The sequence below is a fragment of the Diadema antillarum genome, unplaced genomic scaffold (genome assembly GCF_040938485.1).
Source record: "Diadema antillarum isolate AM-2024a unplaced genomic scaffold, OU_Dant_1.0 seq00001551_RagTag, whole genome shotgun sequence".
In the NCBI taxonomy this organism is placed as follows: domain Eukaryota; kingdom Metazoa; phylum Echinodermata; class Echinoidea; order Diadematoida; family Diadematidae; genus Diadema; species Diadema antillarum.
Genome location: NW_027272280.1, coordinates 320950 through 334861, shown reverse-complemented (window position 1 = coordinate 334861; position 13912 = coordinate 320950). Strand labels below are relative to the sequence as shown.

Sequence of the window (13912 nt, the reverse complement as noted above, 5' to 3'; positions counted from 1 at the left end):
CCCCTCCCCCTTCCCTACCTCTCTTTCTCCAGGGATCTGAAGCTGGATAACATTCTACTAGACATGGACGGCCACTGCAAGCTGGCTGACTTTGGTATGTGCAAGGAAGGCATCCTGGATGGCCGCACCACAGCAACCTTCTGCGGAACTCCCGACTACATCGCACCGGAGGTGAGTGAGAATCGGGTCGCGGGTCTGTTGCCAAGGAGACCGTGATCAGCTGTGACACTTATGAAAGCTTTCTCACACCATCTATTTCCTCCTACAATATCATCACAAGGGACTTTTGTACTAATCTAAGTGTGTGTGTGTTGTTTTTGTCTGTGTATATAATTGTATATGTGTACGTATGTATGAATTTTTTGATATGAATGTGTGTATGTACATATGTATGTTATATTTTAAGATAGTAACAAACAAAAAATCGTCTTCAGTTTGACAAAAAAATCTGAAAAAGCTAGATAATTTTGCACAGTCTTTCATGTTTATGTCTGCTAACAACAATACACACTCGTAAAAAACAAGAGGAAAACCAACATAACCTCTTTTCCTTGGTTTGTTTTTTTCTCTGTGCAAAACAAATAACAACCACAATGTACTTTACCACTATATTAAAACAAAACAAAACAAGCTGCATGGATGTTCATGTAGTTTACCACCCATGCAATGGATGCCTTTGCAAAGTCATCAATACATGTACTCATAAAGAAAGCTGTGTGGAGCTCTTAAAAGATAAAAAGCAGGGACCCAAATTAATCAACACCTCTTTGTGCCACACGTGTTCATTTTGCTCTTCAGATCCTCCAAGAGTTGGACTACGGCCCCTCGGTGGACTGGTGGGCCCTTGGCGTCCTCATGTATGAGATGATGGCGGGTCAGCCGCCCTTCGAGGCCGACAATGAGGACGACCTCTTCGACTCGATCCTCCACGACGATGTGCTCTACCCCGTGTGGCTGAGCAAAGAGGCGACGTCCATTCTCAAGGCTGTGAGTCCGTGGGGAGGCTCGGGTAGAAGTTGCGCAAAAGATCGGAAGGGTTTAAGAAAGGCGCAAAGCTGCGAACTAGTACACTTTAATGATATTAATTGTGGGTTTTTTTTCTCATCAAAAGATAAGATATGTTCCCCCCCCCCCCCCAGAAAGAATTTTTTTCCCCTGAAACTTGGTTTATCATGCGTAACATGGGCAATTTTTCCTTTAAATCCAAAATATGATGATCGATTTCAAAATGTCTTCTTCTTTTGCTCTGCAGAGGTTGGTAACCCTGAAGGTGTATGGTAGGGTCAAATGTTGATGGGGGGAGGGGTGATGGGAGTTTTTGAGGAATGAAATGGCTTTTTTGGTGGGATTACTGAACTCCTAATTAGCAGTGGTGACAATGGACTAATCGCACTTCACCTTTGTATTGTTGAAAAAAAGAAAACAACAGATGAATTGATATCTTTATAGTTTACCACAAAAAAAAAGAAGAAGAAATTAACTGGAGAGGGTATACCATCCCTGTGGTGACAAAACCTCGTATCTAAAAACTCACACATTTTCAGGAGAGCAGATTAACTTTTTCAGTTTTGCAACATTTTTGCAAAATAACATCAATGTTGATGTCAAGTAATGTCCAAACATTGTTCTGAATTACCTTCGTACATTGATCATTGTAATGTTTTAAAAACTCAGATCAGTTTTTTTAATGTTCAAAATTGAGGCAGGAGGTTTTGGAACATATGCCAATCGAGATGTGAGGTCTTGTTACCCCAGGACGATGCACCATGAATGTAGACATTCCTCCAGCAATCACCCATGTTAGGTCATTCAGTTTTTGAAACCAAAAGGGGTAAGGAATTAGTGACAGAGAACTTTCGTACATTCCTTTTAATGTTCAGTATCCACAAAATTCCTGTCGCTATGACCCACCCAAATGACTATTTACAGAGTGAGTGTGTTTGTTAGTGTGAACTCCTTTATAACAACAGAAAACAGTGTACATAGACAATACACTGGGAAATAATAGCTGTTAGGTCTGTAGCCACACTAGAGTGGTGGCTTGTAGCAATGATGAAGGTGGACATTTCTCCAGCAATCACCATGCAATGTCATTCAGTAACCCAAAAGGGGCAAAGATTGCAGAATTGGTAACAGAAAACTTCCATACATGCTCGTCAGTGTTGTAATACAAAGTAGGTATTTAAAAGTTTGCATCATTCTGTGAGTTCATATGCCTGTCTACTACCCATTGAGGAGAAAATTGGTGAATAGGAAATTCCCCTCCCCCCCCAAAAAAAACAAAACAAAAACAAAACAAAAAAACAGGGAGATAATGAAAACTTTAGGGGTAGATTTATTAATTGAGCAGTAAGTAATATATCCTGATACCATTGGTCTTTTGTGTTATTTCTCATGCTCATGCATGTTGTGACCTTTTTAACAAATTTCCCTTGATCAACAAAATTAAGCACTGATTATTCAGTGTTTTAGTAGTAGCCCTGATAAGAAAAATATTTACGTTTTCATCCCTGGTTTCACTTCTCCTCGGCAGTTCATGACCAAGAACCCCAGCAAGCGTCTTGGCTGCATGGAGTCCCAGGGTGGGGAGAGGGCCATCCTACAGCACTCCTTCTTCAGGGAGATCAGCTGGCAAGATCTGGAAGACCTCAAGGTGGAGCCACCCTTCAAGCCCAAGATTGTAAGTTCCGTTCTCTCTCATCTCTCTCTCTCTCTCTCTCTCCTGTAGTACTAGTACCCTGTATCATTCCGTCATGGTAGTGAAAGTAATTCCTTCAGATCAATGAGTTTTGTGTCAAGTTGTTTTTTGGCCGGGCATTGTGGCGTTCGCCCGTAATCCACCTTCACATCCAAGAGTACCGGGTTCGATTCCCGAGTCTTACTGAGCAATGTTGTGTGTAAGCATTCTGTCCCCTCTAGTAAGAGGCAAAACGTTGTGTCCCTTGGATAGGACATTAAATGGAGGTCCCATGTGTGTGACAGCCATGATACACGCACATAGAAGAACCCACTTCATTCATTCCTCGCAAAGAGCAGGGTGCCAACCCGATGAAGTGGTCCCCCTACCCACCCACACAAGAAAACGGGCGAATGATGCCAACCCCTCGTGGTTCTCCCCAGGTGACTAACAATAGTCAGCAAACAGTATTAACCAGGCACACTGTGCCATATGCTTGAATGAATGAAGTTGTTTTTGTTACCACTTAGATGAATTGCCCCACATTGACATGAATAAGCTCCGCTTGTTCATAAATTTGAATAGATATGCAGTATCCGCAGCTTTAAGGGATAAGAGCTAGCACTGGCTGTTGGGTGAAAGCTCGGTAGTCTAGCGGATACACGACACCTGTCTAATGATCAGGAGATCGTTAGTTTGAGTCCAGCCCGAGTATGTATGCCCATGATGTGTTTTCATTACTCCTACTAAAACACTGAAATATCAGTGCTTATTTTTTCGCCACTGTAGGGCAATTTTTGAATTCTTTCATTTTGATTCTTTCATTATCTGTGGAAGCTGCTACATTTCCCACCTTCAGCTTCCATTTCCTTCCTTCAAGCCCCAGATTGTAAAGTTTCCATTTCTCCTCCAGTCACACGGGCACCCTGTAGCATTCTCTGCCGGTAGGAAAAGGGATTCTTTCAGTTATCTTAGAGGCTGCCATGTTTTTACCCTGTCAGATCCAATGGACAAAGTTTCTCGAGGATGATCATTAAACTGAATCCATGAAGCTGCGGCGTCATCCTCCTTTATTCCTTCCTCTTGCCCCCACCTGCCCCACTCATTGCACCGACGAGGGCCAAGATAATCAGTTGTAATTTTGAAAAGCTTTTAGTAGCTGCCAAAGGCAAAGCAGATTTGGGTCTGCTTGGGACTTTCCTCAAGTTTGCATGAGTTGCTTGTGTGAAGATAGGGATATGCTTCCATGATCTCCAATCTACAAACCTCGTCAGGGTGTTTGGGTTCAAATGCAAATGCAAACAGATTCAGGTTGACATGAATAAATGGAGTAAAATTAGATGAGAAGAATGATAGTGGTATGTCTCATCAAACTCAGAGATAACTTAGGAAAGTTATGAAAGTTTCAGTTTTTTGCCAAAACCATGCATATTGAAAGAGGGGATGATGACGTGACCCTGTAACTTCCCATGTTTTGGTTGTTCACAAAATCATGAAATTCATGACTTTGGTGGATGATTATTCATTTGCAACCTCCTTTCCCACTGAAAGTCAATATGTATGGTACTCTGTACTCCTATTGACTAAATGTCAAAGAAGGAAATTTGACAAAGGTTTGTGATACTGTTCGAAGGGAGATTCCAAGACAGTCCTTATTTTCGGCCTGATATTGATGAAACTCCCATTATTCAGTTCACCTGATTTTAGTCCATGTATCAAAGCCAGCCCAAACATGATGTAGAATAGCATGTCAAATGCATCAAGCACTATGCTTTAAATAAGAAAAAAAACATGATTCAAGCTATATTGTCCTGTGAGCAATGTTTTTCTAATCATCTCTGTATATCCATAATTTATACTGGAAACTTGGTACAGTATGAAGTTAACTGCAATTGTGGTTTGTACTGTATATGCCATATATTTAACGAGTCTAATTTTTTGCGAATCGGGACTGCTCGATGATTTCGCGAGTGAATGGTTCAATTCGCGATCGTGAAGCACAATATTGAATGGAGAAATGTATGCGTGGGCATCATATTCATATCGGGATCAGAGTCAATATTTGCCCTTGTCTATAAATTCACGAATATCACCTGATTCGTGAAATTCATGGAAATAAAAACCTCACGAAATATTCGGCATATACAGTATTTGGCCTGTGTTAGCACTGCTGCATCTCCCTGAAAATTCAGATATTTACCTCCGCCAAGGAAGAAGGTTATGGTTTCATCGGCATTGATTTGTTTGTTTGTCTGTGTGCAAAATAACTCCAAATGTTGAGAACGGATATGAATGAAGCGTGCAGGAAAAGTTGATAATGACACTAGGAACAGATGATTAAATTTTGGTAGTGATGCAGAAATTGTTATGGATTTTTGAGGGATTAAAAAAAATATATATATATATTGGCAGATAGGGTCAGTGAACATGGGAGTTCAAGCTGCGTGCATTTGAGGTTTGCGTATGTGCACTAGGAAGCATGCTCTGCTCGGGCTAGGCGCCACGCAGCTGGAAGCTGATGACATAAACAAAAGGCTTCCGTATTTGAAAATGGGACGATTTTCAGCATGCATATATGAGTGGAAATCACTGATCTCTGTGGAAGAGCAAGATCGGTGGTAGAAATGAGCTGCCTGGCAGAGGTCTGTGCCGAGATTGTTTTTCTACACTGTAGTTTTTTTTTTGTCCTGGCAGGATGTATTATTGCCTATTGAGATGCAAGTAACACACAAGAACCTCCCTGATCGCTCTTTTGAATGTGCCCTGATTTTTTTTTTTTTTTTTATTGGGGGGGGGGGGGGGGGGGGGGGGGAGAGGGGTTAATGTTTGCTACCCTGCTGTGTGTACCAGAACTTGTCGCCCTCTTATTAATTTGTGCTCCATATGTTCTCTCTCACCTCCAACAGAAAACTAAGAAGGACTGGAACAACTTTGACACTGACTTCACTCGGGAGGAACCCAAACTGACACCTATCACCAGCAAGATCGTGGAGTCCATCAACCAGGGCGAGTTCTCAGGATTCACCTACACCCGCCCCACTGCCGACGAATGCCAGGCCACCACCACGGACATCGACTAGAGCCGGCGCACCGACCGGTCGACTGACGACAGGGCATCTTTTCACAGTGGAAAACACACGCAAAAAAAAAAGGAGAGAAAAAAAAAGTATGTGACGGCCGTCGTCTTCATCATGCAGCATCAGTTATCCGGAAGACAAGAATCACAGGAGAGCCAAGAATGACAGGTGTTTTTCTAGCAATTCTTAGATACTTGAACGAATGTGGAGGAAGGCGCTGACGTGCAAGGTGGAGGGGAGGCTGAGGTTTAGAGCGGCTCGCCCGCGACAATCGCCGACATTTTGTGTCTGAAAATCGCCAGGCGAGGCTTGCGCAGACAGAGAGAACTTTGAGAGATGGAAGGAGAGTGAGAGAGAGAGAGAGGAGTGGGAATGTGTCTTCATCAGACAGAAACACATGTCTTTCTCAGCGAATGGACTTATTAGAGGTAGAATAAGTAGTGTCGGCCACACCTTCCCACATCAGCTTGCACATTGAGTGGTGTTCCCACGTCACGCCCTATGCCGTAGTTTGCAGTAGTAGTGAAAAGAGGATGATCAACAGATCTTTGTAGTTATTATTATGGGATAAATAGCAAACTAATGAAATAGTCTTGACAAAGAATTATGCAACCTTTACATTCTTCTGTTAGTTTCAGAGGTAAAGAGGTGTGTGAGTGTGAGGGGAAAAATCATTGATGTGTTAACTGTAAATTCTAGGGTGCATCGCATGGCGAGCACTTAAAAATGAGGGTCTTATTAAAGTCTTTGGATGTTTTTGAAGCAAAAGCGTTGTGACAATCCTATATGTATTTCTATCAACTCAGCCAAGAAATCCATGCAATATTCAGAGTTTTCTGATCATCACCACAAAAGTGGTATCTGTCCTTAGATATTGTGCCATAATTTTCATCACCTACTCAGATTTTCAGTCGCGTGCGTTTTCAAAGGATATAAGCTCGTATTTTGTCAATCAAGGCTCCAAGCAATAGTCATGTGCATTGAATCAGGAAGGTATTCTGCATTTGTGGCACACTTTTTTTTTGTCTGTTCCATGAACTGTACAATTTGTCGATTGTGACAAGCATCACTTGTTGCATATTTTTGCGCTTAATATCTGAGAGTAAAATCAGCCTTCAGGCAGTAATAGCATTTTGTTGGGCTACTTATTGCAGTGGGCATAAAAACAAACAGAAGGTACTGAAAACTGAACAAATTATCAGTTTTTATCCGCTGTAGATAGACAGGCATGAGAAGTTTTGGAGTTCGTCATGTTCTGTGTACCGTAAAACATGCTCTATAGGAGCAGCAGGAGGTGATAAATTTGAATGGCCACTGCGCGAACATTGATGTTCGTGTGCGTCTGGGGGAGGACAAATCTGATGAAGACATGGTGCTGGAGGAGTAGGAGTATCTAATCCATCATGTTACATCAGTTCAGATTCTTCCACTTATCATTCCAATATGTGAACACGACATGCCCAATCCCAAGAAATTCCAACATAACTACTTGGAAGTGATTTCTCACGCATCCAGTCAAAATCTTATAAATGACTTGCCATTATTTTCTCATACTTTTGTGATACCATGGAAATCTCTGTATCTCATTTATGATGGCAATTGGACTTTTTTTTAAAAACCAAATGCACAGATAGGGAAAGAAAAGCAATTGGAATGTCCATGTATTGTAGTGGCCCAGAAGTAAAGGGATATTTTTATGCAGTCAGTCTGTTCATGCTTTTCATGAATTTATACCATGGCAGGTCTAGGTGAAGAGGAATTAAAGAGGATTTTCAACTGTGACGATGATTTTTACCTGCATACATGGGAATAACTTAAAAGATTGCAAAGATCTGAAGAGTTAACTAACTGGAGAAAGATCTGATTTATCTCTTAGGATATGAAAACAGAAAAAAAAAATGACATGCAATGAGCTTGTAGCAAATTTAGGTAGCAAGTTGGCATGTGTACATGCAAGAATAGTTTTAATGATCACAATTTGGTAGTCAAGATGTAATTAGAGGAGAGAAAAAAAGAAAAGTTCAAATCTGGGAAGATTATTTGTGCCATGACCTTTATTACGTTTGTTTAGATTTCATTCTGGAAGCTGGCGCCACTCTATTGTTAAGGATGAAAAAACGAAAAACAGTAAGTGTATGTGTGTGCTGTGTATGGGAGCTATAAATATCGTGTCTCATGAATGGGAGGAGCAAGGAATCCCACGAGTGAGTGACATTCTTTAAATACTATGATAAATTCAAAAATATGACAGATTCGACTGCTAGAAGATGTGTAATATGTGTGTACATATGTATTTGGAAAACAAAAACAATGGAAAGGCACAAATGTGACTACATAATGAATATGCCAACGTGTATATATCATCATAATATATATAAATATATATAAATCTATAAATATGAATATATTATTTCATTATAAGTAGTAATGGAAATACGATGTCTCTCTTTGTATTGATGGTGGATTATTTATTGAACTCGGAGGCAAAAAAAAAGATGTGTTTTCGTTTTCTTCAATTCCTCCTATGTGATAAAATAATTCGCTGTCGTCTTGCTGTATCTCTCTTGTTTCTTGCCATCACAGATGCAATCTCCTTTTCATTTTATCTCGTGTTTTTTTTTTTATGTTTGTGTACATAATATGTGTGATCGACTGACTTTTAACGAAAATGCGTGTTGCAATATCCTGTCCAAGATGACAACGTTTTTTGACTTTCTGCCGTTTTATGACACAGATGCGGGGAAAACTGTCAGTGCAGCCTCTAAACGTAGGAAAACGGTTTCCCACCCGAACAGAGTGGATCTTGTTAAAAGGAAGCACTATCTCACAGACTATTCTGACTGACTGAACATAAAGTAGAGAGCAGTTTAGGTATATGTGTGTATGTTAACGATATCATGTGTGCTTTCAGAGTTGATTTGGGGAGAAATGGTTCACGCTGAAATCTTTGCCTTCAATATTGCAGAGGCCATCCACATTGACCTTTGACCTCAACACCTGTGCGATGTATAGTCTTGGGCGTGCCACTCATAGAGATGAAAGAAGAGTGTAGCCCCTTTGCCAAGAGTGAAAATTCACTTTCAACTCCCAAGTGCCATAAAATCAGTTCCTATTCTGTTACATCTCACAAGTAAACACCACCAACTCTTTTTCTTTCTATCTGTCCCAAAGTGTGGAAGTATTTATCAAACTTGTATCATACAGATCAATGTTCCTACAGGCTAACACCTGCCATCTAAATGTTCTCTTGTAATATGTTGCCATAAACCCCTTGGAAACTAATCCAGGGTACACTCAGGCAGATGTCTATGGGAAATGCGCGTTATAGCAAAGTCAGTTTTTGTTCTCAACAGGGTAAGTCTGACCTGTTAACAAAGGAGCAGCTCAAACTTTTTTTCAGTTGTTAAATATCAGATGTGCTTTCACAGTGCAGGGCAAAAAGAAAAAGAAGAGAATACAGAGAGACTACAGATGAGGAAAGAAAACAAAGTATGATAACAACATTGCCTTTGTACAGCTTTTTTGTTTCTTTCTTTGACTGGAATGTTGTCTGTCTTCATGTGAATGTATAATGACACAGAGATACCCGTGAGAATTCAACCTTGATCTTATTTGTGCTGTGACACGTTACCAAAACTAGACTACAGGGCTCCAATGATCTCCTCTTATTGATCTTGAAATCTGTTATTCCCCAGCAGTTTCAACTCTGAAAATATTTGTGGGTTGTTTTTTTTTTTGTTCTACATAAAGTGAACACATTTGAAAAGATGACCTATAAGTAACACACACACACACACACACACACACACACACACACACACATGGTAGAAAGAGCACTGAATGACAACAGGGTAAAGTGGGATATACATTGTATCTCTTCATCAAAAATTATATATTAGTAGCCCTTCTGAGCCTAAAATAGGTTGTAAAAAAAACCAACAAAACAAAAAACCAAACCAAAAAACTAGAGAAGCACGCTGAGAGCGCAGACCTCCGCCAAGCAGCTAATTTCCACCAATAATCCTGTTTTTCCAAAGATCAGTGATTTCCACCTGTACGTATTGCATGCTAAAAATCGTCCAAGTTCCCAGATATCGAAGGCTTTTGTGACGTCATCAACTCTGAGCTGCGCGGTGCGCCTCGCAGTTGAGCACGCACTTTAGTGCGCATATGAAAACCTCAAAAATGCGCAGCCTGAACTCCCAAGGTACTACCTGCCAAAATATTGAAAATCCTTCATTAAATCCATAAAAGTTTCTGTATTACTGCCAAAATTTAATTATCTGTTCCTTGTGTCATTCTCACCCTTTCCTGCACGTTTCATCCAAATCCGTTCCCAACTTTTTGAGTTATTTTGCGCACGGACAAACAAACAAACGGTAACGAAAACATAACCTCCTCCCTTGGCGGAGGTAAAAAGACCAGACTTCAATTGGCGCTTGGCATACATGGGAGTGTAGATGGGTCAGCAACTCATGGCTTCTAGGACTGAGATTAGATGCTGCTTTTAGAGTTCCTGCAATCTTTGTATGTGTTTGTCTACTTTTTATTTCTTTAAACAACCTACTTCATAGGGGATTCAGACAAAGTGCAATGGTAGTTTAAGATTTGTGGTTTGCGAGAGTATCAGAAGTAATACTAGCTTTTTCACTTCATATCTCTGACTCTTTTTCGAAAGTATGTTTAAGCCCTTGCTGCTTGACGTATGGTAATTTGCCATAGAAGTGATACATGGCAAATTTGGTTTCTATAGCTAATGGGTTAAAAGGCTGCAAAAAAAAAAGAAAGAAAGAAAGAAAGAAAAGAAGAAGATAGGTCTTGTTTGTCCAAATGCACAATTGACTTGTGAGTGAGGTACATTTCCTGTTTGAACATTTATGTGTACATTTATTTCTACTGCAGGAGCATTCTATCATGTATCAAATTGTAGGCCAGTGCCCGGTTGACAAAGAACAGATACCTGCCCTTTAAAATGCAAGTGGTCCATGTTTGATCATACTGGCCCACACTTACAGTTTCTGTAGCCTTGCCTCCAGGCTTTCGACTGTTTTTCCCTTCTGCAGATATATATCCACGTTCAGTCTGTATTAGGGCAAGTCTTGATTTGAGGATATTCCACCAGAGCTGCTTTGCATACGGACATATCTGAACATTGAGGGGTTGCTGTAAACTAGCAGTGCTTCATCTTGCTAGTGGGGCATGCACAGTGGTAGGAGAATCACTCGGTCCAGTAGTTCCGACCACCTTCACCGGCGAGGGAAAATCTGACCAACACGCCCGGACACCCGTTTTCCACCCTCTATCCAAGACATTGCATTCTCAAACAAAGATGGAAGAGAAAAAAATATTTTGATGTGATTTTGTCGGATAGCATAATTTTTATGCTTGTTTCTTTGTTTTCGGCAGTATTATAATCCTATGAAAAATGCATCCATTCCCAGTTGAGGCACTGTTGTTGCTTTCATAATGATTATGTTTACACATTGCCACCAATTGCACAGTATTTGCTCATGTGACTAAGAGATGCCCAGATGTTACCAGCGAAACATAATCACATCAGAATGTCTTCAACAGAGTTGCTGTAACAGTCGAGATCTACAAACAAGGAAGTTTTCTCAACTTGAGACTCCAGTCTTCGCTACAGAATCACATGTGTCTGATATGCAAGCAGGGTAGCCTCATGTAAGATGTGCTCAAGATTTCTTACATGAGCATCATGCATTTCAAAATGTGACTGCCATTCAGTGTTAATTATGGACTTCTAATATGTACATACTGCATCTAGGGAAAGCAATCATTAATTGTGGTGCACACTAACTTCTTGTCATGCACAAATCTCTCTTTCTTTTCATTTGAGAAAGTGTCACAGTTTGATGCGAGGGTCATTCATGAGCCAGACGCACCCGCAGAATCAACGGATTTGTTGGAACAGAGATCTCTTTGCACAATATGTCGGGAATCATTTGATGGATTGATTGTGGTCACTGCAACTTTCAGCCACTTCTCTCACCCAATCTTCACATCCCCAACCCACTCACCAGCCCACTAGCCAACCCCTACCGACTGGTTTGCTGTATGCATTGCTTTCTGGTGCAGTAATGTACACCCTCTCTGCACCCTCTGTGCAGCATTCCTGCCGCCTGTTTTTTGTCGACAAAGTTGCGGCGTCCAAGCACACAAGGCTTCGTACCTTTCCTCTTGCCCATTCTTGCACCAGAGTAGAGAGGAGCAGTGTTAATCCTCATTTAACAACCTCACACATTGTGGTCTGGATTCAAATCCCCAGGATCAGCAACGAACAGCCAGTCAAGTGTGCACAAACCATTCAACCTCCTCACTTCGTATGATTGCCAGGAAGATTCAAAGTCTAGTGCTGTCCCGTCAAACATCTATTTCCTCAACATTATGTAGCTACGATTTAATACTCCTCTCATTCTTTCTCTTATCTGCCAATTGATGCTTACATTCAAGATAACTTGAGGGCCTCTATTTTTCTCTCACTTTTTATTTCCTTTACTGCATGAGGCAAACTGTTACATGAAAGAAATATATATATATATCTTTTTTTTTTTCAAAGGGTTGATAGTCGTCACAGTGATGTAAATGTACACAAAATTATGTTTTTTTTACTGCCCTTCAGTGCAATTGTATTTAACGAAAAAAGAAAAAAAATGACATTGAATGGTGCAAATCAAGGAGCTGAAAACCAGCATGGTACTTTCAGACTTGAAAGAGAAAATTTGTCTTTCTGTTTTTATTGATGTCACTTCTGCTCAACCCCCATGGCCACCCCCACCCCACCTTTCCAATTTTGTTGAAAATATATTGATGCCCCCACCACTATTGGATTCTGTTTAGAGAGGATGCTAAGCTAGGAGGAGGAGGAGGGGGGGGGGGGGTGTAACACAAGATTCAAATTTATGGTACATTGTAGTAGAATGGACGGTTGTGACAGAATCAAATTCAAAGACTGGTCCCACTCAAATGACTTGTAATGAGCTAGTCATCTCACACCACTTCTAGATTCTATTTGGTGACAGTTGAACTTGGGAGCAAAGTTGTTGCCGCTCCGGCAAACATCTCACATGCATCCATGTTGCCATGGAAACCTTCTGATGAGGATGCGCATGATATGATTTTTGATATGATTTTTTTTTTTCGAACACCATATCAATGCAGTCTGCGTGTCATCATGTAGTGATGTGAACTTGTATCGCCTGACAGCAATAAGTCAAAAAGAGTAAGATTTGTTGCAAATGTCAGTGTTAATAAAAGAAGGCGGATGGGGGAGGGGGGAGGTTTAAAGAATAACACATACACTATTTCATGTATTGTAGACTGTACATCTGATTCTGTCCTCACTTGTCCTGCTTGTTGTGACCTGAAGATGTTATCTTCTCATTTTTTTTTCTTCATTTAATGTCTTACTTGGCAAAGAGATAACTCTATTTTTATGATCATGATAATTGTTGGAGTATTATTTTCTAACTCAAGTTCATTTTTGCTGTTGTTCTTATGTAAATACATGAGCTGATGTAGGTGACGGATAAAATCATGCTAATTGGTTATTAATATCTCTCTTAAGCATTATGTGCTCTTGTAATCACCTTTATTTTATTTTATTTTATTTTTTTGTACTGGAAAATGATTTTAGTCTTTGAGTACCCGTATAACAACTCTAAAGGAGACAATGTCCATTTGGGGAAAAATACAGCATTGTGTTGGTCTGTTTTGTATTTGTGTATAAAAGAAAACTTTGAAAAAAAAAAGAGGCTGCAACAGGTTTGTGTGCAATCATATTTTATGGACCGAGATGTAAATGAGAAAGCTTTTAGAGTAAGAAACGTGATATATCACGGATTGAAATGATGTTCGTGTACTTATTTTGACCATTTGAGGAGCCCATTTCTTCTCTCTTTTTTTTCTATCTCCTTTCAACAAAAAAATATAGGTCATAGTGTGCCGAGCATAGACTCGTAGCATTTCACCAATCAAATATGCCATTCAAATTTGCTATGTGATGTTGTCCATGCAGATAGTGCAACGAACTTGCCGGAAATTTTACAGTTTTAAAAAAAAAAAACTAAAACAAAAAAGCAAAAAAAAAATGTGTTTAGTGTCAAATGAAGAATAGAAGTAGGTAAGTATGTCAATGCAA

The 13912-nt window shown here is 40.1% G+C and overlaps 1 protein-coding gene across 1 annotated transcript in view; it reads left to right on the top strand.

The window, feature by feature from the left end:
- The window catches only part of LOC139710657 (calcium-independent protein kinase C-like), a 139164-nt gene extending 132685 nt beyond the window's left edge, over positions 1-6479 (top strand). The window contains 4 exon segments of the mRNA XM_071622580.1: positions 33-171; positions 799-987; positions 2534-2680; positions 5584-6479. Coding sequence (XP_071478681.1) covers positions 33-171; positions 799-987; positions 2534-2680; positions 5584-5757 — 649 coding nt within the window. The 3' untranslated portion in view covers positions 5758-6479.
- The last annotated feature ends 7433 nt before the right edge of the window (positions 6480-13912 follow it).